Source organism: Rhagoletis pomonella, unplaced genomic scaffold, assembly GCF_013731165.1.
Source record: "Rhagoletis pomonella isolate Grant_MI unplaced genomic scaffold, Rhpom_1.0 Rhpom_scaffold_00002, whole genome shotgun sequence".
Taxonomy (NCBI): domain Eukaryota; kingdom Metazoa; phylum Arthropoda; class Insecta; order Diptera; family Tephritidae; genus Rhagoletis; species Rhagoletis pomonella.
Genome location: NW_023458556.1, coordinates 16,603,146 through 16,630,697, shown reverse-complemented (window position 1 = coordinate 16,630,697; position 27,552 = coordinate 16,603,146). Strand labels below are relative to the sequence as shown.

Here is a 27,552-nt window from a genome sequence, read left to right as displayed (position 1 = left end):
GGAAGAGTTGTTATTTAGAAAAGGTTTTGGGGGAAGAAATATTGCAGCACTGGGTGGTTTCCGAAAATTCGGCCGTTTCCACAAATTTAAATTTTCTCAATAGAATTCAAGAAAGAAGAAAAACTGACTGAAATTTCATAGAAGTTAATTTCTTAATGTCTATTGAGGTGTTGTCTATTTTTTTGCACCGGTTACAGGTTACTTATTATAAAAACCGTTTTTTTTTTTGAAAACTAATTTTGACATTTTTTGGTCCGCTACCTGATAAAACTCTACTGAAAAATAAGAAAACGAAATATTTTTGTACCGATTACCGGTGTTTTGAATGCCGAATTTTAAATTCAAATTAAATTTTTTCTGGCAACTGCAAATTAGCGAAATTTTTAGAAAATAATATCTTTTAAAATAGTAAAATTTACCAAAATTTTGCTTGGGCTTCAAAAATAAATTAAATTTTTTAATATTTAATTATTTAATTTATAATTTTTTGAAAAGTGCTGGTCACAACATTTCTAAATACATATATAGTGATCAAATAGGGAGACGATATTTTAACAAATTTTTCCTAATTTTCTTTTGTTTCTTTAATATTTTTTATTTTATTTTTTATTAAAGGAATGCCATTATCTTACAAATATTCATTATTTCCTGTACTACTATCAGTCGCTGGGGATTCCTGACAAGCAATTCTTGAAGATATTATCTTCATACAGACTTCGAAGAGTTGTCGACTTAGGCAAGTTGAATTTGAAAATTATTTTTTAAACGATTTCAGAAAGTGTTATACAAAAATGTTTGATAGCGAGAAGAACATATCGACTGCTGAGTGGAAGATCGACCTATCTCGACAGCCAGTTCGAAAACGCCCTATCTCAAAAAACTTTTCAAGAACGCCCTATTTCAGAGTTTTATTGAAAAACACCCTATCTCAGAATTCGGTTCAAAAACGCCCTATCTTACTTCAAAATGTATTGAAAATGTGCTGACATAGGGCGTTTTTGAATCGGCAGCTGAGATAGGGCGTTTTTGAAACGAATTCTGAAATAGGGCGTTCTTGAAAAGTTTTTTGAGATAGGGCGTTTTCGAACTGGCTGCCGAGATAAGTCGATCTTCCACTCAGCACTCGATATAAAGCATAACGCAATGCGCCAACATTTGTTTAGGCTTAGACCTTACCCACAATTTCAAAAATCTGTTTGGTTATATTAAAAGGAGCTTTCGAGTAATTTGCGCTCATATTTTTGTTGCAGGGTATAAGATCTATGCAAGTATGATTTCACTTCCTACTTTGATATTATTAAAAATAGCTTTATAGTAAGGTCTTATCTATGCAGCAGACGAAAAATTCACCAAATAATGACCTCAAACAGAATTCGAACAACTCAATGCTGCTTTGGCATAGACAGTTAGTTGGGTTATCAGCGGTGTGAATGCCCAACAGCCAGAATTGGGTGGAAACATGATTTATTTTTGGAAACATAGTACGTCCGCATATGAACGATTGAATAAATTGTGTATGTATGGCTTGCTTGCTGAAAGAATGTCATAAACTAAAAAAAGATTTTTTTAGTTAAATAATTTTTTAAATTTGTTCAACCACAGAGGCACTTCTCAAGTTGGTGTTCTGGCCCCTTTTATTCAGGTGGAAATTCGTTGTCAGTGGACCGACTTTAATTAACTGCATATGCAGACATCCTACCAGTTTCATTACAGGAAGATGTCTTCATTGGATAAGCGAAATACTCGGTGGGCAGAGCTAAACGACTGCTCAGATTTAAAATAAAATTATAGCTTAAAAAACTAAAACCTCCCTATTATAATTGCCATTCGTACTGTCATCAGGTATGTAACTTGGGAATAGAAATCGCTGCATCTTTTAGGCGCATCAGTATTACATAGTTACATACCGAGTTAATAAAAGGAAGGTAAAAAAAACTGATTGCAAACTTAAAAACCGGTTTTCTCACCTATTTTACTTTTGAAATAACATGTGTCATTCTTCCAGCAAACCAGCGACATAAGTAAAAAGATATACTCATACAACCAAGTAAATATTGTATGCTGGTTAGTTGGGAAATTACCTCTCAACGTGCGCATTAGGGTTATGATTTTTTTACACTTTTTTTAAATTTTGATTTGCCTGTGCTTGCATTTAATGAACTTTTGTCCATATATTACCTTTTTGGCGATATTTTTGTTGGTTCGTGAAAATACCTCCCGCGCACACTCATTTCATTTACAAGGCTGTTGCATGGCAAAACCCCATACCTAGTATAAAAATTCGACCGAAATTCCTTTTTTCCTACCAAGTTCTGATTTAAAAACGATGTGTATCACCACTAAATCCACGAATCTATTTTACTTTAATAAAACCATAAAACATTTGAGAAGAAAAACATGTTTGAATATTAATTTTCTCCAGTTAGAAACTGATAATAAATTCCGCTATGCGCGAGAGTTTTTTTTATAATTTATCAAAATTGTTGTTATTTTTTGGAAATTTATACAAAAGTTCATCGTTTGCCACCACAGGCATTTTAATCTAAAAAAAATCATATCCCTGGTGCGCATACTAAAGGGCAATTCATTAAAAATTATGATTTGAATTAAGTCTATTTTAGCAATAATATCTAATTTGAAATTAATAAAAAAAAAATTGTGCCACATGTCGGCGTCGGCAGTTTAGTGATCTCTATGTCTCTGCAATTGATTGCCTGATTAGAGTACTAAAAACTTCTTAAGTGTTTGAATTAGTTTAAATTTGACGATTTATTAATTTAATTCTGAGCACTTATATACCATTATATTCATACATACAGGCATATAAATATGTATGTAAATGTAAGCTCAGTTGCTTGTACGATGGGAAAAAAGTTGATTATTTTTTTATGGCACTAGCGCGTTGATCTTAGGGAACTCATTCGCGGTAAACATTTCTAGTCAACACCACTCTGTGACTGCCACAAAGTGTGTGTATAAATATGTACAAATCGTGTGATCCCTGCAATAGTGGGAATATTCCAGCAGAGACAGTTTAAGGTCTTTTGTACGACAATTGTAGCTGTCGTTCAAATGACGAATTAAATTGGCTTGAATCAGTGAAATGAACAAAAACTGCTCGTAAACCAGTCAAGTCGCAAGCAATTGTGGTAGGGAAATTTAATCATTTAAATCACAAAACCTTGGCGAAATTCTTTAATATCGTTTGTAGATATAAAATGGAACAAATTTAATCTGAGAACGTGACAAACTTCAATTCCTTAGTCAAGGTCGCATGCTAATTATAAAAGGACTAATTGCAAGACGATTGTTCCTCCTCCTCCTCCTACTTTTACAATGCCTAATTACGTGTACAAGCGCGGAAATGAACTTGGGCTCACCTAAAAACACAATTTGGACTGACTTACCCTATCCCACTTCAATTGCCAAAATGTCAATTTCTCTGCTGGCAATTATTTAATCTAATCTACTGAGCGTGCTATTTTTGCAATGAGTAAAATTGGATACAAACAGGTGTTATTTTTAATTATATTTTTGTGTGACAAACCAAATGCTAGCACATGAGGCGTATTTTTGTTTTTTTTTAAGAATCGAATATTTGAAATTTTATAATTTGTATAAAATGATAGGAAAATTTCATGATTTTCGATTCGTACAAAAACAAGAATACGCCCCATTAATTTTTATATATGTATGTATGCAGATATGTATTTTTTCGAAATTTGGTTTTATATTTACCAAAATACAGATAATCAACGCCCCTTTATATTGTCGAATAAATATTCTGTATGATTGTAGTTAGTGAATACCCACACTGGTGCGTTTACATACCTGCAACGAAAAGATAAAAATTTATGCATCGTTAAAAAATTGCAACTGTTATTTCTTGTATATTAATGTATCGGTGAATGCTTTTTTCAACAAGTATTTTAGAAAAAAATATTTAGATTTTTGTTTGAAAAAGTAAATACATATTTAAGCAAGAATCAGTTAGGTTGTAATGGCTGGAGAATAGATCGCTGGAATAATTTTTTAGAACATTTTAACACATTAGCTCTCTCAGGAAAGGGTCCTTTTGACCCCTTTTTTTTAGAAAGTTTCTAAAAATGAGATTTGGGAGAACACTGTTCAAGAAAATTTCACTCAGATTGCGATACTAATGACTCAAGTCCATTACCATCACTCTCGAAAAGAGCTATTGATGAACAAAATAAATAAGAAAGCGTAAAATTTGTTGCAAATTTCAAGGGGACATATTTGTTTTTTGTTTTACGTGGAGTTTTATGTTCTTTGTATAAAGATTTTGTCTGAGAAATCTCGTAGTGAAATATTCCGGAGAATAATTTTTTAGAACATTTTAACCCTCTAGCGATCTCCCAAACACCATTTTATTTAGATTTTTCAAATAGGGGTGAAAACGACTCACTCATGAGAGCGCTGATGGGTTAAAATGTTCTACAAAATCATTCTATACGATTTTAAGATTTTTTCACTTATTCTAGAAACACTCAGGCAAAAAATTGCAAACTTAATATGGCCATAAAGTAAAAATTTGACCTGGCAATACGAAAAGATTTGAAGGTTTTACTGTATGGGTCTAGGTCTTTCATCCTGAGTTGGAATCATTTCGCCCCCAGACAATGACCCTGAAATTGTTGCACAGTGTAAGTAACGTAAATCTTCTTCTTACCGTTTCTTTCTGGCAGGCTGTAGGTGGGTTTTTAAATTTAGTGAATTGATTTATTTGAAATGAATTATAAGAGAAATGGAAGAAACTGTAAAAGATAACAGGAAATGCAAAAAAATAGGTAATCACAGCCGTAAGCATTTTTGACAATCAGCTGATAGAGTTTTTAGGGGGCTGTGCGATGAACTTAAACTCGCAAACACATTCTCATTTTAAATCTCAAACAACAACAATTTGGAACAATTTCATTTTCAATGATGATATGATTTTAAAATATTTGCAAACGTCAGAATCAAATCATGGCCGACGAAGGAAGCGAACGGGTCTACCTTATAATGTTTGCATCATTCTATCCCTTGAATAGTTCTCACTTCAGCTTTAAAAAGACCTTAGTTTGAAAATTCAAAATAAATAGATTATTAAGACCGGAAAACCGCCCATTTAAATTAACTAAGTGGCTTTGGCACCAATTAAAATTGTCTATCTTTGCATAGGCATCAAATGCAATTGATCTATGTACATACTACATGCAAATATAGACAGATGTACATACATACATATACATATGTACATAAGTATATACGTACATATGCATGTATGTATGCCCTCACTCACAAAAATTTACATATGTATGTATCGAATTCATTTTTATAATCTGATTTATTAGCGCGTTTCTGGGCAATTTATGTTTTATAGCCAAATAAACGAACAAAGACATCATTTAAAATTAAATTTATATGCCATTCGCGGTGGCTAGCACCACATACGCCAACAACATATAAATTTAGTTATTTGCTAGCTGTTGAAAGGTGGGTAACAGCCGGTGCCTTCCCACGTTATTGGCCGCTTGTGCTAATGAATTTTCACAAAGAAGATTAATATCTCGAAATTTTGTTGACAAAGGGCGCAGATGTGGACAATTTTAACTTGCTGAGTTGTTCGGCAATGATGAAATATACATATGTATTTGCATGCATATTTGCTTCCTTAATTTGCACCAAAAATTTTAAATGCATACATATTTTAATATAAGTATGTATTCGTAAGGTTTATAATAAATAGCAAACGGGAAAGGAATATGTATTTATACTAAGTATAGCATTGCTAATAAATACAGACCAATGGAGCACAAACTGCTGTCCTCGGTTTCCATAAGCTCAGTTTAATCCGATAACGAGAATTAAATTCTACGAAATTCTACACAAAAGAGCCTCGACAAGAAAACGCTCTGTACGATCCTCTTTCTCAAGATGTACACAAGGGTGGTGCAAAAAAAAGCAAAGTCGGAATTATATTCCTGAAGAGATCCAGAGTTTTCCGATCGAAACATATTTCTACGAGAAGTTGTTTATTTCCCATATAAAACACATGGAAAACTTTGAACGCTTTGAGCACTCTCTAAATATTTTTTGATTTCAGGATAAAAAAACATAGGCGTATATTTTTTCGGTATAGAACAATTCTAGGGGATGGGGGCATTCAAATTCCGACTTCAATTTTTTTTGGACCACCCTAATGCACATGATGATACATGTTAAGCCTACTTATAAGACTTAGTGCCCAAATGTATGCTACATACCCAATAAAGTTGTACCAAACCAGGTAAAAGGCACATCCGCCCGCACATACACAAAATTATGAGAAAAAATGTTCTGCACTTCTCAAGTAGCGCATTGTATTTAGAACTTATTGATGTATTAAATTAAATTATATTTTTGGCATCCCGAAAAAATGCTAAACTGTCTAAATGTATACCCCAAATAATGCTCCGCAGGTTTTCCAAACTGCAAAATCTTTAGGTGGTAACTGACGGTTACCATTGTGACCAGTTTGTTCCCTGTCTAAGTACGAATTTTGCCAAAGCTTTTCCTGAATTTCTCTGGAAACACTTATTTGTTTTCCAAGTGTTAACAATGAACTGGCGATTCTCATGAGCCATATTCATAATATTCTTGAATTATCTGTGCTCGTATAATTTACTACGGTCCAATTGGATGCTCCGAAGACCTGCCAGTCATTCCTTTTTGCAGCAGAGTTCAGCCTAAAATTACATTTTGGGGAAAATGCTTCAAGAGGCGATAAGAGTAACTTGGTTGCCATTTATTTAATTCAAAATCGTTGTGAAGCTAGTAAGCTCCAGTTCTTTTTCCTGTTTTAGATGGATTCAATAAAAGCTCGAAACCATATTAAAAGGCTACAGATGAAGGATGGAGATCACTTCTGATGTGGGAATGCAATATCGACTCATAATAATAATATTAAGAATTAAAGATCTTTAAATTAAAGTCAAACACTGGCTTGACCATTTTCAGCTTGCCATTGAATGCTTCTTTGAAATTTATAATAAATCTTATCAACGCACAGAAAGGGTGACGAAGTCCAAACATAATCCACCACAAACGAAGCTAATGGAATTTTCATTTTCCAGCATGGAAAATCTGATTTTATCCAGTACACAAAGAATTTTCATGTAAAATATACATACATATGTACGCATTTGAAAAATCTTCATAACAGAGAATGATTTTACTCAGGTATGTATGTACATACATACATAGGTGAACAGAGAAGAAGAGCTGAAGCATATCTACGCGTTGTTGTAATTCAACACGCCAACTTGTATAATTTTTACAACTTCTTTAATACTATTTACATGCGCACAAACATATATACGTACATTTAAATATACACACACACACGCACACACAAGCACAACGTATGCGTACAGCGCCAAACAAGTAGGAGGTATGCGGGTAGAGAAAAGTGTGAAAGATGCAGGATAAAGCAATGCAGATGCAGGATAATGGCTGAACGTAAGAGAAAATTAAAAAAAAAAATATTTTTTTTTTTATTTGCCTTGAAGGATTCGCATTGTGTAAATATGCTTTTCCCATCAGATGTAATGAGGACGTTGGAGGATTCTAGAATTATTCAGAAATGTCACACAGGTAAAGCAATTAAAGCAATGTCATGCAAATAACAGACGGACTGGTGGTTCTACATACATACATACATACATATGTATGTATGAATATACTAAAGGTTTGGGCTCTTACAGGGTTAAGACAAATGTTAAATATACATAAATTTAATTACTTTTAAGGAGAAGTATCTTTGGTATACATGTTAAAGTAAAAATATCGATAAAAATACATGGCAATAAACAAATTAAAATATAAACCAAAAAAAATAAAGAAATTAATACGTTGGAGAAGTTTTTCTGTTAAGAATATACGGCATTAAACAGCTAATATATCTTCTAAAAATATATCGACCCAGCGCCACCTATCGGTCAAAAATATTTAATCTAATATATCGTCTTATGTTCCAAATCGGACTTCTAATACATACTAATTTTTCAAAAAATTTTAGCGCTGTTCTAAAAAGGCCAATAAATTTCGTTTTTTCTAAATATGGCTTTTGAGGAATTTTGCATTTATGGTGATTTTTTTAGGGTCATTAGTGCACGAACTATATGTAAGTTTGTAACAATATGTATTTACTTGAACTCATTAATGAATTTTAAGTTCGCATTCAGCTTGTATTTGACTTTACGTGGTGCCACATTGTTGCATGCAACGCAAGTATAGCAAACTAAATGCTCGCGTTTTACAGCGGTATTTGCGTGTAAGGCATTGCATGTCACATGTAGGTGTCATCCTTCATTTTCATGCATTCCTGAGTGGCAAATTTTACGGAAAATTTTTAAGTGGCGCACACCTCCACCTGTCGTCAGGTGCGACGTAATTGATTACGAATTCGTGGCGTTCACGGTGAGATGTACTCGTACCTATGTACATATGTACATAAATATGTAGCATGCAATGGAGGTAATCAGAAAACTCGTAAAAGGTAAATACAAAAAATAAAAAATAAAATTGTACACGCTTCTTAAACAACAAGCGAACAAAAAGATTTTCCACGCGTTCTGTGTGCAAATAAGATAAATAAGAGCTAGCGTATGCAACCGTAGAAAAGTAAGAATGAAATACATAGCAAGCAATCGATCAAAAAAACAATGTTAATTGAAAAATAATGTGTTAGTATGGATGTGATTAATTGGCGGGTACATCCTTACATCTCCAGTTTTAATAAGATTTTTTTTTCGAGAAATTTCCACAAGGACGTTTGCCTTTGCCGGTTGTGAGGCGTTCTTCATTTTAACAATAAACAAATCGGATTTTTTGCATATACATATAATATATACAGCTATAGTCAAAGATTTAGTACCAACATTCAAAATGATATTTTTTAGCAACTTATTATTATTTACATTTTTATTTTTAATAGTTTTCATTTTAAATATACATATTACATGATTCAGTCTATAACAGAAACCAATTAATGAAAGTTTCAAAGCTTGAACAAATTTCACAAAAATTCTTCAAACTTCAAAAAATTGTCATAAAAAATTCAAACGCTAACCAGAATTTTATGCAATTTTCGAGTGTGCAATTTTGTAGCGCATTCAGTTTTAGTCTAATAAAGTGCAAGTTTCAAATAGCTAAAAATTACTGGTGATTTTAGGGATTTTTTTTTTGTCGAGGATGATAGGCATGAACAAAATCTATTTTTATATGGAAGAAAATGCACAACACCCTCGTAAAAAATCTTAAAAACCAACGGATTTAAATGTTCCATCTTTCTAGAAATTCTGATTTCTGATGTTTGAAATTTGGATGAGGATTTTTTTTTATTAAAAATAAATAAATAAACATATGTAAGTCGCAGACAATATAATTTTGAATTTTGATACTAAATCTTTGACCACAGCTGTATAAAATTCTAAATACCGTAAACGTTTTGAGGTAGTCTTTCTTTGTTCCTAGCCAAAAAAACCCAATATTATACAAGAATTGTAAACATTTTGTCTGGAAGTAGGCAACATTTTATTCGATGTTGTAAAAGGCGAATACTCCTATCTTTTTTTTAATCTAATCAACATAATTTTCTTTAAGTACTTAATCTGTACATATGTATGTAGCCAACTTTGCCATAAAATTTTTCCCTCTCGTGCATATGCCGCCTCTGGTATACAGGCGGGTCAAGGATGGAGAACAGAATAGGCGCGGGTGCTTATGGAACCACCACTAGACTGTCCGTTCGAATAGGATGTGCTAGATGTGCTAGAAATCTCGAGATGTGACAGATTAAACCCTGAAATGTGTTTAAGCATCCCTTTATAGTTATATTTTCAGACAACCAAGTGGTTAATAAAATCCTATCCGATAGGATGATCATCTCAAAACAGATCAAAGAGTGTTTCGACACTTTTCCACTCTTAACAGCAAGAGTTGCTGGGCACTAGGCTAATTGTGAGGCCGAAATCACTTTGGGGACTCAATTGGTATTCTTCGCATCATCGAAGCATTAACTCAGCTGCGATAAAATGAGAAGACTATGGCTTAAGGATTGCTTTCACTGTGGCAAATTTAATAGCATTTTTCCTCAAGCAAGTAAAAACACATTGCCAAATTAGACTGTGGCGGCGAAACGATGGGCTAAAGTGGAACTTTGCATTTTTAACGTAGAGGCCTTAAAAATAAAAGAGGATGTAAATAAAAATGTTTATTTTTGAAAGACTTTGCCACCATCTTTATGACCATTACAAATACAAATTTGCACTTACTCTGCTCCAAATTTCAAGTCGCAATAAAAAAAGAGATTACTTTAACTCTAAGCCAGCATTCATCCACTGGTTCGACTAAAAGGTGCAAAAAAAAAAAAAATCGTTACTAATGTCCCCCGGCATTAGTGAAGTGATTCACAACATTCTCACGTTCATAGACCATTCTTTATGACTTAAGGAATTATACATACATACATACATACATACACATTTACATTGTATGTAATACTCAATTTAAAATTCAACACCAAAGCAAGTAAAATGCTCCATTGTTCGCGTTGATCCCTCGAGCTAAGCCCGCTCTTCCGGTAGAGTGCCAGCTTTAGCGCTTGCAATGGAACACAATCGGTTGCGGCGGTAATGGCAGGTTTCCACTATTTTATTTTATTTTGACGTTTCAATTTCTTCCTGACTGATAGATAGGAGCAAGGCCATGTGCATATGCATACAGTAACGGTCATATCTGTAGCACCCCATTTCAAAGTGATATTCTTTGACACTTATGTATGTATGTTTATTTATGTATTTATTTTTAAGAATTTTCAATTAAAATACAGTTCATTCTCTAACAAAACCCATACACATAAACGCATTTTTAATAAACATTGTAGTAAGCTACAAAAAAATTAAAAAAAAAAAAATTCACCCGAAATTAAAATATTTCCAAATTTTTTCGCAATTTTTTTTTAACTATACAGTTTTATAGCCCATTCAATTTGAGGCTAATAAAGTGTAAGTTTCAAGTGGCTAATAATTACCGTTGATTATTTAGAGTTTTTTGCCGAAGTTGTTGCGGTTTTCTTCCATATAAAAATAAATTGTGTTTATTCGTTCTATGGAAGCGCAAACGCGATAAAAAAAATTCTAAAAAATCAACCGTAATTTTTAGCCACTGGAAACCAGGACATTGTCAGACTAAAATTGAGTGGGCTATAAAACTGTGCACACAAAGATATCTGCGAAAAAAAATTTTAAAAATTTGAATTTCGAGTGATTTTTTTTTTTTGTAAAAAAAGTGTTTCAAAGTTTTAAACTTGGGTTTACATGGCTTTTGTTAGAGAATGAACTGTATTTTAATTGAAAATTCTGAAAAACTAATAAGAATAAGTGGCAAATAATATCACTTTGAAATGGGGTGCTATAGATATGACCGATACCGTATACATACATATACATAAATATATAGATTTTCCGTCGAGCTACAAAAACGTATGTATTTATGCAGTCAGGGAGCAACAATAGCCGTCAGAGCGAAGATGAACGAGTACAAGAAGTGGAAAAGTAAATAATATATGTATGCATATATAAAAGAATGGAAAGTGCAGGAAAGAAAAGCATAAAAAGCGGAAATGCAGCTCGGAAAACCAACAATAGACGTGAGTTGCATGCATGCGCCAGGAATCGAAAAATATGCAAAAGGAGCGAGTTGAAACAGCATACGGCAGCCGACAAAGCAAAATATACTGAAGCAAAAATAAATTGCGAAAATTAACAGAAATTGTGGAAAATCCACCAAAAATGTTTACACTGCTGTAATGCGCTGCGATTTGACTTGGTGAAAACGCAAAAATTCGTTGCCTACAAGCTTGTTGTTGTGAAATTGTGGGCGAGTCGTTTTCCGCTGGCGAGTGCGCCTAAGGTTCTTAGAAAGTGCGGAATAATGGTTTACAAATCCATATACACTACACGTAAATTTATACGAATTTATGTGTGTATGTAGGTATCCACATATTCACATTGAAATTTCTCCAGCGCATCTGCCGGTTACGCTACCGCAAGAACGAGGTTCTCCACAACATTCAAAGTGAGATATGTGTGAGCAACAACGCCATTCCATTTTATTTCGAGGATTAAATTTTTGCGGATTTATTGCGTATTTTCTTATAAGGAAAAATTCGCTTGAAACGTAGAGAACTTGATATTGCTTGAACACAATAATTTTGAGAAGGTGCTTGCCGTTTTCATACTAATTGCTAAAAGTATTTCGGCACTCAGGTTTTTTCAACAAATATGGATTCGTAAGTGTTTTTTGTGTTTGTGATCCACACACAACCTTTTTGTTTTTAATTCAGTACGTAATTGCAAATTTTCGAACTTTTTCTTGTTTATTCGACTCTTAAATACGGTTTCATTATAGTAGGGTCCGTGTAGCACACTGACATTGTAAGCATTTATAGATACCGAAATAACTGCGTCCAGCTGACGTTACCAGAAAAACCAGTTCGTCTTACATCTTCGAAGCAAACTGTCCAATCCAACGAAGCGTAAGGACTATGTTGCCCATACATTTGGCACCACCACAACGTGGTCGTACACCAAGTCCAAGCCGCGTAGAATTAAAGAGGTGGTCACTCAAGGCAGCATACGCTCCCGACACGGTTTAATCTCTACATGGCGAAACTCCATCCTCCGCCAGCCGGAGTCAAGTTGGTGGGCGATGCCGATGATTGCACAATAATGACGACAAGCCCAAACATCGACAGCCTTTGCGAGAAGATAACCGACCATCTCACCGATACATCAAATTTCTTCACTGCAAAGAACTTCAACATCTCCGAAATCGCGAAATCTACCGCCAAACCCTTCATCACATGGACCAAGGAGATCAGGCTCAAACTAGAAGTTTTCGTTGATGGCGCCAAAATACCGATAGTAAACCTGTTTTCCTTCTCCGCGCACGCCTCAGCAACCTGTAACAAACTGCAAGCCAGAAACAAAGTCGTCAAGTCGCTAGCCGGCGGCTCCTACGGAGCCTACAATGAGACCCTGCTCACAACCTATAAGGCAATCGGCTGGTCTGTGGCAAACTATGCAGCGCCAATGTGGTCGGTAGTAAGGAGCGACACGCAGTACAGAAGTCTACAATTATGCCAGAACGCAGATCTACGTACGACCACACAGGCTGCCATCTTGTGTCTTCAGAGTATAACCTCCACGAAGAAAGCCAGATGCTGGCGATGAAAGAACGCAACACCATGAAAAAAGAAAAAAAACACTTCAAAAAAGTTTATGCGAATTCTATCAAACAGTGCCTACAAATGTGCAACGGAGAATCTTTTCTCAATATACATTTGGGTTGTAGGTCAGTGGAGATCCAATAAATATTCCAATTTTCAATGAAGATTCTCAAGTGTACCTCAATTAAAGAATCAACCTATTCTCAAACAAAAGGGTACATTTTTTGTATCAAAAATCATCCGTGTACTCAACTTGAGAGCAGCTTGGATATCAATTTGATTTCAAACTTTATTCAATTTTTAGAAAGACCTTGAAAAAAAATGTTGTATATCCACTTGAGAATCAATAATTTTTAATATCGTCATGCTGAGCAGGCAGTTCCTAATCGCCTACCGACATGATCAAACGCGTACACTTGCTTGAAGCCAAGGCACATCAGAATACATCTCCACGAACTGAAGGATGAAATCCAGGACAACTGGACCCGACTCAGCGCAGACAGTCAATCAATGACTTTGACAGAGACTAACACCATCTTCAAAAACTCTCGACTCGTGAAGGTTGTCATTGGACTTCAGAGCTCGTATTTTGCCGTTACCGTTAGTTGAGCGTGACGACAATGCTTGAATGATTGTACATAGGCATGGCTAAGTGCCGCTGTAACAACAAATCTACCCTCAAACTTCTTAACAGAATTACAAATATCTTTTGCCACTTTAAATATTGCTTATTATTTGAATAAAATTTTGCTTTATGTTCACCTTTAATGAAAAAAAAATCACAGAGTGTTTCTCAAGTCTTCAAATAAGTAGACTATTTAAAGAACTGTTTCCTTTTCAGCACACAATTCAATTTGATTGGAAAGCTTGATGTAATGTCAGAAAGTCAAATTAAATTCTTCCCTGTAGTTAAATTTCTTCTATTCGTTTTAATAAATAAAATGCATTTGAAAAATTTTGTTTCAACAAGTTTCCCACTTGACAGCAGTCAACCAACAAACGAAGTAAAGCAAACGCTACAAAATTTATTCAACCTGACATCCGGCTATCCTCGCCTTTGTAGCGAAAATAGTAAATTTAATGAAACACAATTTCTTTTGGCTTACAAAATTTCCCAGAAGTTAGAAATTTTGGCAAATGACACAAACAAATATTTCCGCTCCTTTATTGCCGCTCCTTTTCGTTTTCCATTTGGATGTACCTACATATGTACATACATATGTACATTAGAGTGGTCCAAAAAAAGTAAAGTAGGAATTTTAATGCTCTCACCCACCTAGGATTGTTCTCTATTGAAAATTGAAATCAAAAAAATATTTAGAGGTCGGTCAAAGCGCTCAAAGCTTTCCACGTATTTTATATGGGAAGAACAACTTTTCGTAGGAAATTCTGGTTTATTTAACCATTTTTTAATACTAAAGATTTTTTGTTGTTCTACGAAATGTGATTTTTTCCCATATACATGCATGGAAAACTTTGAGCGCTTTGATTTCGAAACAAAAAAATGGGGTGTATTTTTTCGGTATAGAACAATCCTAGGGTGTGAGAGCATAAAAATTCCGACTTATTTTTTCACATGCATTTTTAAACCACCCTAATGTTTTTATTGTGGATTTTTTTTTATATATGTAAGTTTGTACGCTTGTTTACACAATACATTTCTAATATTAATCATCTATTCTTTTTAGAATTTAAGCAGACTTTGCGGCGGATTTGTTAGCGAAGTTGAATATTTACTTTGCAGGAAATGCTAACTTAGGTGGACAATATTTCATTTGTCCAGCAAGCGAATAAATAGCAGTTAATAAGAAATTTACGCTCAGTTAAAAAAAAAAACATCCTAGCGGAAGTCGCAGGTGCAGTGATCCTAATTAGGGTACTCAGTTCACTTGCTTTTTTGGTAAGCGGGGAGGAAGCGCGTCGAAAAGCGGCAGCAGCTGACATTACAAAGCAATAAAATTCGACTAATTTTGGTAGTCTAGTAACAAAGCAAGAAAACTGTAATTAGTAAATTTGCTGCCGTTTAAAAAGTTAATGAGTTTGCGTCCGCTGTCTACTACCTTTTTCGTACTTTTCGTAATCTGCATCTTCCACAACGGCAACTAATTTTGTAAGTTATACCGGCTATTAATTTCGCAGCGAAAATTCAAGGTCTACGAAAGCACTTAAGTTCTTAGTACTTACAAACAGATTGATTTTGATTTAGTAGTACGAAAAGAGCAGTAGGTACTTTTTAACAAAGAGGCGTTTCGAAAATAAATAGATAAGCTCTTATCAGACTTAAGCTTATCAGCTCTATTAAAACGTCAGAACTCTTCAGTTTTGTTGTCTATCATCTAGATAAGTAAACAATTGAAGTTACGATTAAAGCCGCTGTTATCAGGCGAGTGCCTGTGCATTCTTATCAGATAAAGTTTACCTTAGACGCTCGCCCACTTCAACCACTCATTGGCCGACAAAAAAAAAATTGTGTGTCTTACTCTTGCTTGACCTTTTCGTAGAATTCATGAAAATTGCCAATATTGTTAAGACGAATCAAATACTGTTCTTTGAGGCCTAAGGAGAACACGCTCCATCCATTTCAATCAGCTGTGAGTACTGGTTCCGGTGTTTCAAAAGTGGTGATTTTGACACAACCGATAAGGCGCGGAAAGGAAGGCCATTAAGGCTGTAGACGCCGAGTTGGAGGCAATTTTCACCGAAGACCAGTGCCAAATCCAAAAAGACATGCGGCGATATTAGGCGTGACTCAACAAGACCTTTAATGGTGATTGAGGGCGGTTGGTATGGTCCAGAAACACGGAAACTGGGTGACTCACGAACTCAATCCAAGATATAGCGAACGGCGTATCACTGTTTCCCAAATGCTCCTTCAGTTGTACAAAGTTATGCCGGATTTGTATTGTTCTTTCACCGGCGATGAAAAGTGGATTCATTACGATAATCAAAAGCGCCAGAAGGCGTATGTTAAGCACTCGATTCCGGAATAGCGACACCAAAGCTAAATATCCATGGCAGCAAGGTAATGCTGAGCATTCGGTGGGACAAGAAAGAAATCCTGTATTACGAGCTTCCAAAAAGTGGGTAGACGAGCGATGGGGCTCTGCACAGACAACAATTAATACGATTGAAGAAAGCGATTGCGGCAAAACGGCCGGAAAGCGCATACAGACATGAGTCACAATGGCTACCGAGGTGGCAGTGCAATACCGGGTTATTGATACAGCTAAAGATTGGCTGCCAAATCCGAAGAAACTGAACTGGAAATCATTAATGCATACCCTGAATCGGAAAGCGCCACAAACCTTTGCTCAAAAAATAGACAGCGGGATTCACGCCAGTGAACACAACTTAATCTTAGTTATTGCTAACCGGAACACTGTAGCGTTTTTCAGGCAGAGCTAAGCGCCATTGCGGATGCCGCTTGGTGGCGCACAGCTTCCACTCTTTCAGCACGCCTATCGCTATATAAACATTCTGACAGCCAAGCTGCTAATAATTCTCTAAAATCCAACAGAACAGCGTCCAAAGCAGAATGTAGAATGCATGCGTATAAAAGCTTCGTGACTATTTTATGGTTCGCTGGACACAGGAACATTCACAGCAATTGAATGGCCGACGAGTCGGATAGAAAAGGGACGGAAATATTCGCGGTCAATTCTGTTCAAGACGTGGGCATACATACCCCTAAACTCCTGAAACCACAAATTAAAGACTAAACACATCGAGGAGGTAATAGCCGTGGAAGCCACCTGCTGGACCGCCACACAAATTTGGCCCAAGGTTCACGTGAAGCGATCTAAAGCTCTCACTCGGCTTGACCGCTCCTCTCTAAGATTAATAGTCGGGGTAATAACCGGACATTGACTTATGGCGACACATGGAAAGAGACTGGGATGCCCAACCAACAATTTTTACGACGAAGAGGTGGAGAGTATCGAACACTATCTCTGCTACTGTTTCACCCTGGCCATGGCGCGCAACCATTTCTTCAAAAAGCCCGTTTTAGATTGCTTAGCTGACCTGAACTCAGCGAACATTTTCGACTTTCTGCGCAATATAAGGCGCACTCGGTGGTTCAATTTCTAAGACAAGGAATTAAATAAATGTCTTCCGCCAGTGGTAGCCCGAAGCGAAAAGCAATGCTCAGAAGCGGGCGCGGTTTCCAACACACAAACTACTTCTTTGCATACGCTTCGAATCCGGCTTTACAGCTGACAGGGAGGAATTCTGGGCGGCATCTTATGAAGCCGTACATCATGTACTACTACACAACAGTCAGCAGATCAGTCAGGTTTTTGTCTTCCAAACGACTGCAATGCCTTACAATCTGAAACTTATGCTATAGAGAAGGCAGAAGTTCTAACTGACGTCATCACAGGGCAATGTTCTATTGCACCGAAGCTTCAACGATGGCTAATACTAATAAGTTTTCTCTGCTGAAGTAGCCCCGATGAAAATAAGGAGGAAGCAATTCGTTTCTGTGTCTATGTATGTGCCTGCAGTTGAGGCGACTTCTAGGATAACGCTTCTTCAAGAGTCTTGACATAGATATCGGATGTGGTACTCTTGGATCTCCTCTGTTTCAATGGGGCTATCCGGTGGTTCAGCAGGTTATATAAATATTCTCAGTAATCATTAAGTGTTTTCATTCTAGCACATCGCTACTGATTACTTGCACGCAACTGTTTGTATACTCAGCTGGATTATGCAAATATCCTTTAAGAATGAGTTAATGACTAGTTGGCGTGAAAATTAGCAGTTACATACATTTAAGATTTCTACATGTGCTTTTTTTATGTAAATATTGTGTAAATATTTACCTATACGTACATTAGGGCGGGCCAATTTTTTTTTTTGACCATGCGCGTATAGCATAACAAACTCCAAATTGATTTTGGACCCATAGTTTCTTCGGCAAATTTGCTTAGAATTACATATAGAATCCTCCTATGCTATACGCGCATAAATCTTCCATACAAATTGACCCGCCACAACATACATACAGTGACGAACAAAAGTATTGGCACAGCGAATTTTTCGCCATATATGCAAAATTTTTTATTCTAATTTATTTTCGGTAATTTTTTACAAAAATATAGTTCATTTTACACCAGAAAACGTAATAATAAAATCTCTAAACTTTGTGCAAAACTCAGGAAAATTCTTTAAATTTGCACACTGATTTGCAACTTTTTATTCAGATTTTTTTAAAAAATTCAAAGTATGCAGTTTTATAGCCCATTCAAATTTAGTATAACAAAGTTTAAGTTTAAAGTTGCTAGAAAATCGCGTTGATTTTTGGTAATGTTTTTTCACGCAAGTTCTTCCACGCAAGTTTCCTGAGTTTTGCACAAAGTTTAGAGATTTTATTATTTTGTTTTCTGGTGTAAAATGAACAATATTTTTATAAAAAATGATCGAAAATAAATTAGAATAAAGAACTTTGCATATATTGCGAAAAATTCACTGTGCCAATACTTCTGTTCGGCACTGTATGTATTTTAACAAAAACTTTCCAGCACAACGATTTTGTGAAAACCAAACTAATTGAAAGACGAAAAATTTATTTCACTCAATGCGCTATTATCCAATTTCACAATACTCGCGTTGATTGTTGATGTTAAAAAAAAAATTGTTTTCCTCAACGTCATCAAGTTTGCTCTTGTTAATTGTTTGCTAAATTTGTGCTATATGTAGATATATGCGAAACGTATTGCACCGAATTGGGAAATGAAGTATAAAGCAAAAGGAAGGGATGATTCATTGTTAAAGCTTTAAATATGTATGTATTCGCTTAGCAGGTGATTCGAATAAGAATGACGCAATTATGCAGCTATGGATGTACTTTCAATTAAATGATTTAATGTCGTTTTTTGATTAGGGTGATTGAGTCGGTTTTTCGAACCCGGTCTCAAGCGGTTTTTTGAAATCCTGATTTTAAAAATATAGTTCATTCAATAGCAAAAATCAGCAGAATCAATTTTAGACATATAGAACTCGGGAAAATTCAAGAATTAAAAAAAATGTTCATCAAAATTTTTAAATTTTCAATTCGATTTCTTCGAAAATTTTTGAGTATGCAATTTTGTAGCAAGTTTCAAGTCTTTAAAAATTGCCGCTGATTTTTGACAATTTATTTAGTCGGGAGTGTTGCTCAATTTCTTGTATATAAAATAGATTTTATTCATGCGTTTTATGGAAGAAAATGCTTAACACCCTTGACAAAAAAAATTCTCAAAAATCAACGATAATTTTTAGAGACTTGAAACTTGCCCCTTATTAGTGGGCTACAAAACTGCAAACTCAAAATTCGCCTAAGAAATCGAATTGAAAAGTTTAAAATTGAATTGAAAATGAAAGCAAAGGCAAAGTGGAAGGTTAAAAGGACCTGTCTGCATTCGGCATGAACGGGCTTTCGCCAGTTCAGAGAGAGAAAAGTGGCAGAGTTTTTTGGTATCGGACCAAAACCGGCCAGCGGTTGTAGTGCCAAAAAACCAAATTTTATAAGCAAAAAAAAAAAAAAAGTTATCAGCAAAATTGGCACTTACCTATGTTCCAGCTTACGCTTGTAACCCTGAGCGGGTGCCTCTGTAAGTGCGCCATTCTGATGAACCATCTCTTGCTGACCAGGCACGGATAGAGTGTTGACGCTGCTAATAGCTCTGCCACCACCACCACTGTCTCCAACAGCGGCACCGCCACCACCGCCATCGCCATCGCCGCTACCATTCAAATTCCTGCTGCCATTTGCTATAGCACTTGCGCCAGCGCTACTATTTGTTGACATTGATGTTCCAATGGGATTTTGTATCTCAAAAAAGTCTTGTAATATATCTGGCATACTATTCCGTTTAATTAATAAATAACGGGCACGTTGTTTTTGTAATAGTTTTTGCAAAACGCTATTTTTAGTAACAGAACCGACAACCAATGAAGTAAACGTTTTGAAGCGACGCTGATAAGCGTTAAATGAACGATAGTTATAGTAAAGTGAGTAATTTTTTTATTAAATAAGTGTTCGTAATTGTTTTGCTTGTATGTGTGCGTGTGTTTGTTTGCGTCACTTGTAAAAAGGCTCTGACACTACAAAAAAAAAACAACAACTTGGAATGCGCCGCCGTTTGCTATTTTCACTTTACCGTGTGAATATCTAGAACCGAACCGTCTCTGTGGGTAGGTGTTGTCTAACTGGAATTACTTAGCGTTGAAACGCTCCCAATTTACGCGAAAAACACACGTTTTTACGCTTATTAAATAGCTGAGCGAAGGCAAAAAAGGTGATATAATTATGGAAAAAATTCTAGTACGTAATTGTGTTACACCTTATCAGCTGGGTAGGTCGCTTATCATTTGCTGTGTTTGTACAAAAACAAATAATAGCATGAAAGAAAACTGCGAAAAACAAAATTTATAAAGACAAGCTCAACTCACTTAGAGCACTCAGTTTCAGCTGTTGATACTCCGGCCTATACACTCACCCACCCGCCCGTTCATAAAGCTTTCGGTTGGCGCATGAAAAAGAAAATAGAAAAAAACACACACAATGGAAACACGCTTTCTGGCGATCTGCTCCTCCTCTCTCTATGTATCACTGAGAGATCGCTCACGCTCACTATAAACTTCACGATCCACGATCAGTGTTGCCAAGCAAGCATTAACTGCCGGTTTTACCAGCAATTTAAAAAGCGAGACAGACGAGCACGCTTATGCAGATAAACTAGCACATAAATGCGCATCATAATTTTGCCCTGATAGACGGCAGTAATGCGGATAAACGGGCCGCAAGGTCGTGGGTTCGAGTCCGACGGCCAGTAAAATTTTCATTTATTTAATTTTTATTAATTTTTCTACATTTTTTAATGTTGAAAACAGTTAGTTGTTGTTGACTTTTTAATAAAATTCAACTCTAAAAATTTAAATTAACTAATAGTAAAATAAAAAATGTGATATTAAATAAAGCAAATGAAAAAAAAGTAAAGTAAAATTAAATATATAAATAAAAATAAAATGAAATAAATAATAAAAATAAAAAGCAATCGCTCCAAACGACGATCGAACCTGCCAGCTGCAGGCTTGTAGTACGCAACTCTCACTACTCGGCTATCGCGGACGCCAAACTCCCTTCTTTGTTTGCTTGCTTGTACAAAAGACAACAGCTGGCCGTTTTTACCAGTGCTGTCAACGAAAATTCCCCTGATCCGAGTTAATTCCCCAAAAATTTCGTGCATTTGCTCGGCTGCTTATGCGCATTTGCAAGAGGAAAATGCTTGAGTTAATGCAACTAAAGGCTGTTTATGCAAATAAGCGAGCCCGTTTGTCACCCGAATAAGTGAAAAATGATCTTTCGCCTTCTGTCAGTTTTCATATTAAATTCAACTAAAAAAATGACTTTTCTTAAATTACTTTCGTGAAACTGGCTATAAATTATCAAAAATCTGAAAACTAAAAAAATTAAGAAAACATTTTTTTTTTGAGGATTTAAATTTACAAAAAAACCTCTGACGGGAGACTCATTTTCAATGTATTTTCATTTGAGATACTGCGTTTTTTGAACCGAATTCTGAGGTAAGGCACTCTTCAACCAAATTCCGAAGTAGGGTGTTCTTAAAAAGTTTTCTCATATAGGGCGTTTTCGAACTGGCTGCCGAGATAGGGGTTTCGATAAGAGGTTACATTAAATGGATGTTTCTAGATAGAAAATATTCCAGTCTCAATTAGTTTTAAATGAATAAAATTCTTCCGACTTTTTTTGCTTCTATTTTGCATAGAACTGCCAATTTCGTACAAAGTTATAATTAATTTTTCTTCACGAATATCACGCGAATTTTTAGTCGGTTGAAACGTATAGAGCTGCATACTCAAAAACTTTGTAAAAATTCAGATTAAAAAGCTCGAAATTTTGTTGAATTTTTCTAGATTTTGTATAAAGTTTGAAGCTTTGATTTACATATAAGGTTTTGCCTAAACCTTGTTTAAGATTTTTATAGAAAAATACCTTGAAAGGTATTGTCATTATTTAAAAAAAAAAATCCACACGTGAACACTTGTTTGAGTCACTGTATATCCAAAAGAATAACGCTTAAAGTCGTGGTTTCTATTTGTTACCAGTTTTCGTTTTATTTTGATTAAACTGATGTTAAAACCACATATTTGGAAAATCTGCAAGCGCTGCCGAAAGTCTCTATAGTGAAGGTTTTTTATATGAAATTTTGGTTGAATTTTAATATCTACAATTTAAGATTTTAACGAGTTTTTTTTTAAAGATAAGATTTTTGAAGATAAATCTGTACTTCTGGCAACACTGTCCACGATAAGCGCGCTCACTGAGATTACTTTGCTTATTATGACTCTCTAGCTAACACGCTCAGTATTTCATAAAACAAAATTTATGCGTTGTTATTTCTGGACTTGTTCACGTTGCAACTTTTTATTTTCAGTGCAATTCTCTGTTGTTGTTATGAAATTTCTTTTGGTGCAATCTTTTGAGGAGCCATAATTTGTATCCCAAAACACTTTTCATGTGTAAATTAATGTTTTGAATGAGTTATCATTCGGGACATTTTGGGGGATAAGAAATAGTGGATATTTTTGCGACAGAATTCGGCACTGATAAGTTGTTCAATGCCTGCGCTGTTTTGATTTGTAATTAAAATTTTTTTCCACAAAATTTTTTTTTTGAATATTATTTCTGTTTATGTTTCGTTTGTTAGTCTACTCTATTATTATGCGCATCAGCGGTTCACTTTGTTCGCTGCTTTTTTCGATTTCTGATTTTGTTTGTCCATCATAAACATGCCAAAGCAACTAAAAAAAAATATATATATGCATATCAACGTCTAAGTAGCAGCTACACAGAACGTAGTATACCTAAGTAGGTACCTATATGTGTATATTTTTTTTATATTTCTTGTGAGCGACAAACACGCAGAATGGATGTGTAAACAAAAGCTTTGTTTCCGCTGGCGGTTTTAGGCAGAAAAATAATTTGAATTCTTTTATGTATTTAAAATTTTTACGAATTATCAAAAAAGCTCGATTTTTCTTGTTTTTATTTTGCACATTGTTGTTCCGATTTGTATACCTATTTATTTTATTAATTTGTTTTTCCGAAACTACAACCTACGCGCCGCTGCAATCAATAAATTAACGAAACTTGATTTTTCCGTTTGTAAAAGAAAGAAATAAAAAAAGCGACCACGTAAAAATGCATGTACTTTTCCATACGAGGTTTGCCATTCAACTGATCGTAGCTCACCAGCAGCGCATTAGCTCGATATACATACGCGCACTTCCTCATGTAGGCAAATGAAAAAAAGTAAAGAAAAAAAAACATAAAAATAATAAGAATACACAACGAAAAGCGGCTATCTAAAAGATCGTTCAACAACCATTGTATAGATACTAAAGCAGCGTGCAAAAATGGGTGAGCGCATATTTACATACTCGTATGACTCGCTTATTGCAGAGAATCTGCTGGAAACAGTGTTGCCATTTTAGCCGTTTTCCGGCTAGATTTAGCCGGTTGCGATAGCAAACAGCCGGAGAAATTTCGATTTAGCCGGCAGCCGATTTGTTAGCCGTTTTGCAGAAAAAAATTAGCCGTTTTTAGCCGATGTTGCTATTTGCCTTGTTTTCTTAAATTTCAAATATGTATATATGTTTCCATTTTTGACTAAGCGAGTCAAAATCTGTTAGAGATGGCCACTACCCTTATCGTGGAGAAAATTTTCATGTCAGGCAGGCTTGTACGAAATTGGGCCGATTTCGCTTATTTTTATTTTAAACGAAGAAGGGATTTTCTTCATAAAATGTGTCTTATAAATGTCTTAATTTTAAGTGTGAAGTTTTATTCGCAAACTTAGAAAATAAGAAATTGTTTCACTGTTAAGACACTTAAGATGCGTTTGTGTTTGGATATAGTGCCAACAAACAGAATAAATATTACATGTAGATATTGTGTTCCCAGATAGCCAATTCTGCCTAAATTAAAAAACATCATTTTTGCCCACTCCCAAAGGAAAAAATTGATATTTTCAAGCACTATGTACACATATGTATTTTTTTTAAACGAAGTTTTTTGCTGAGAATTTATTTAAATTCCAAAAACCGAATGCCAACTTGAATTAAAGGAACCAACACTGAAGTGAATCAAAATGAAAATAAAAGAGCACAAATTTATATGTAAAGCAAAACTCTCTGGGAATCCTACGAGACATCTGCCGGTCATATGACCGGTCATAAAAATGGAAGATCTGCAGTCTTTTGGCATCATATTTTACATCAGAATTGAAGGGATTTCTGAAAAATCTGACCAGTACTTTTGTGTAACTGTGATTTTGCATCCCTTGTCAACATATGGCCTCGGTTGATGTTAACTTAAGGTCGTTGGTTTACTGCCTTAAAATTGAAGGGAAAATTTTACATCGTTTTTTGTGTGTATTGGTTTCTATTTGAGTATATTGAGAATCGGTCAGTCTGAAAAGGCCTTGTAGGGAAGACAATAGGTTTGTTCGTCGAAAATCCAGCGAGAATTATCACTCAAAATATCAGATAGTAAGAAAAAATGCTCCCAAATTCTCTCTCATGTAGAGAAACTTGTAATTTTCTGTAGGAACGCAAATTTGCAAGTTTTTTTGCCAGCTAGTGTCCACGGTTGCATTTCAAACAAAAGAAATGTGTATAGATTTTTAAAATTCTTTCAGAGGGGCGAAAAACAGGATCTACGTGTATATATCTTGTCAGTCCGACTTTCTTCAACATACGTTTCAATTTCTTTGTCGGGTTCACTATATCGACTCTGGTTGAGATTGCATTCCGTTTAAGAATACATTTTTTTTGCCGAATACCTTTCAAATCATTGGAATTAACTAAATAATTAAGTGAACAATAATTATCTTACATTTTTCATTTTAAAATTGCTCCAGTTTGTAAATTTTTAAATTTAACGAACTTGTTTATTCAAATTATCGTCGACAAAAAATTCAACCATGTGCCACAATCAAATGTTTTTCCTAATTGCAAATTCTTGCTGGCAAAATTTTTTCCGGCTCGAATTTGTAACTTCTCTCCAAGAAATGGTCTTAGTCATGTGAAATTTAGTTGAAACATTTTAGCCGTTTTTAGCCGGTTTTATTTGCCAATTTAGCCGGTTCGTCCAAAAGGTTCTGGCAACACTGGCTGGAAAAGAGCAGCTAGGGTTGCCAACACTGTCTCAATTTCCCGTATAGTATTTTTAAATGTGACACCACGAATGTAAAGAATAGGGTGATAAAAGGTGGTGATTCAGATATTTAACAGCAATTATTTGTGATATGCTTAATGTTTTATTTTATTTATTTTTCAGACAATTGGTACTACCAACAGGCTTTGGCAAACTTAGTCATGGAGCAAAACTCAGTTGAATAGTGCGTAGAAGTGATTCAAACGTTGATGCTTATGTAAAACAAAAATCACCATGAGCGATGACTCAAGATTTTAACGTAAACGTAAAGAAAAGAAAAAATAAATAACAGTTTCAAAGCTTGCAAAAAGTTCACAAAAATTAATCTAACTTAAAAAAAAAAAGAATAGAAGAAAACGTGCTACAGGGAGATGTTCTTTCTTCTCTACTCTGGTCTCTCGTCGTGGATGACCTCTTAACCAAGCTATAGGAAAGTGGTTACGATGCTGTTGGTTATGCGGACGACCTGGTAATTATTGTCATGGAAAAATTCGGCGGTATTGTATCAGAGGTTATCCGTGCAGCTCTGCGCGTGGTATCAAACCGGTGTACCAATGAGGGCCTCCGCATAAACCCGCAAATGGCGGTTCTGGTACCGTTTATAAGAAGGTGCAAGCCGTGGGTGAAATAGTGTTTGAATACTCTATCGAAGTCAAATATCTCGGGGTTACCATGGATTAGATTGGTTTAACATGGGATCTAAACTCCAAACTAATATAATGGCTTTACAGAACCATATTCCGTGCGATTTTAACTTATGCCTTCATAGTCTGGTGGCCAAAAACACTGCAAAAAACTGCCGTTTCGCGTCTAAACTCTAAAGGATGGCTCTACTGTCGGTGACAGAAGCAATGAGAACGTGTTGAACCTGGACCCCACAGCACATTTTTGTCCAAGCAGCAGCAGCTTCGAGGAATTTACAAATGCAAAATTCCGACAGAACTCTTAAAAACAAGACACAACACAAAGGTATTTTGAAAAAATACCAGGCCTAGGAATCTGCGAGTAGCCGACGCTATGCCACAGGAAATCTGGAGGTATTTCTGCGACAATGTGAGATAGGGCTTTTCTTTATTAAGGTAACGATATATGCATACATACTTACATACATATGCATGTGATATTATTGTCAAATACTTATTTTTGCCTTAATTTTGCAACTATTAACCAAATCCCCACAAAGCTAAAATTCCATTGGAGTGAAGCAATTTTCACGTAGTTGGCATCCCTGAGAGCACTGCAAGCCAGCACGTCGATTGTGGACTGCAACGCCTGAAAAGGTGTTGATGATAGTGGCACCTTAAAAGCCTGATTATGGCAACTTAACTTGACTTGACGGAACTTAGAATTTTGAAAATCAAAGTTAAACAGATTTAGACGTGGCATTAAGTTACATTAAGTTTCGACTGTGCAATTATAAATTATTATGTTTTGGCCAACCTTATAGCTAAATACAAACTACTTAGTTTTCAACAAAAAATCTTATTCAATAGTAAATTTCATATTTTAAACGTATTTTGAATAGGAATTTATAATTTTTTTAACATCTGAAAAACTGACGAAGTGGCAACCATCTATAGAAGGAAGAAATCAGCCGACACGGAAAAATCTAAATTCCGCAAAATTCTAATTCTAACTGCGCTGCGGGTTACAACTACAGAAAAATTCTGCGGCGTTGAGTTTTCATTTACATGGCGCTCTGATAAGACAGATCGTGTCAGCTGACTCGGGTTTACGCACCGGTAGGTTTACTATTTATTTTTATTATTTTAGGCGGCAAACTGTCAAATAGCTGAAAAAGAAAAGAAAAAAAAGAATCCGCTTCTGGACGTGTTGAGTAATCGTTGATGATTTCGTACGGCAAGTTAAATTAAGTCTAGACTAACTGAGCTTTAAGCAACATCCATTTAAGAGAATTTTTAAGTGAGAGTCTGTAATTTACGTTAAGTTGCCATAATCAGACCATAACTCTTTAGCTGCGACCAAACTACATCACGAGCTGGGTTGCCAACTATACGTAGCTTGGAAGTGCCATATTGAGGATGAAAAAAGGCCA

General features: G+C 35.2%; 1 protein-coding gene across 1 annotated transcript; it reads right to left on the bottom strand.

The window, feature by feature from the left end:
- Positions 1 to 3,752: 3,752 nt before the first annotated feature.
- LOC118734474 lies at positions 3,753 to 23,664 on the bottom strand. Its single transcript, XM_036464192.1, has 3 exons — positions 23,358 to 23,664; positions 19,825 to 20,359; positions 3,753 to 3,831 (listed from the first exon to the last, which is right to left on the bottom strand). Exons 2-3 carry the CDS (start codon positions 20,115 to 20,117, stop codon positions 3,753 to 3,755), a joined length of 372 nt encoding a protein of 123 aa, XP_036320085.1. The 5' UTR covers positions 20,118 to 20,359; positions 23,358 to 23,664.
- Positions 23,665 to 27,552: the final 3,888 nt, after the last annotated feature.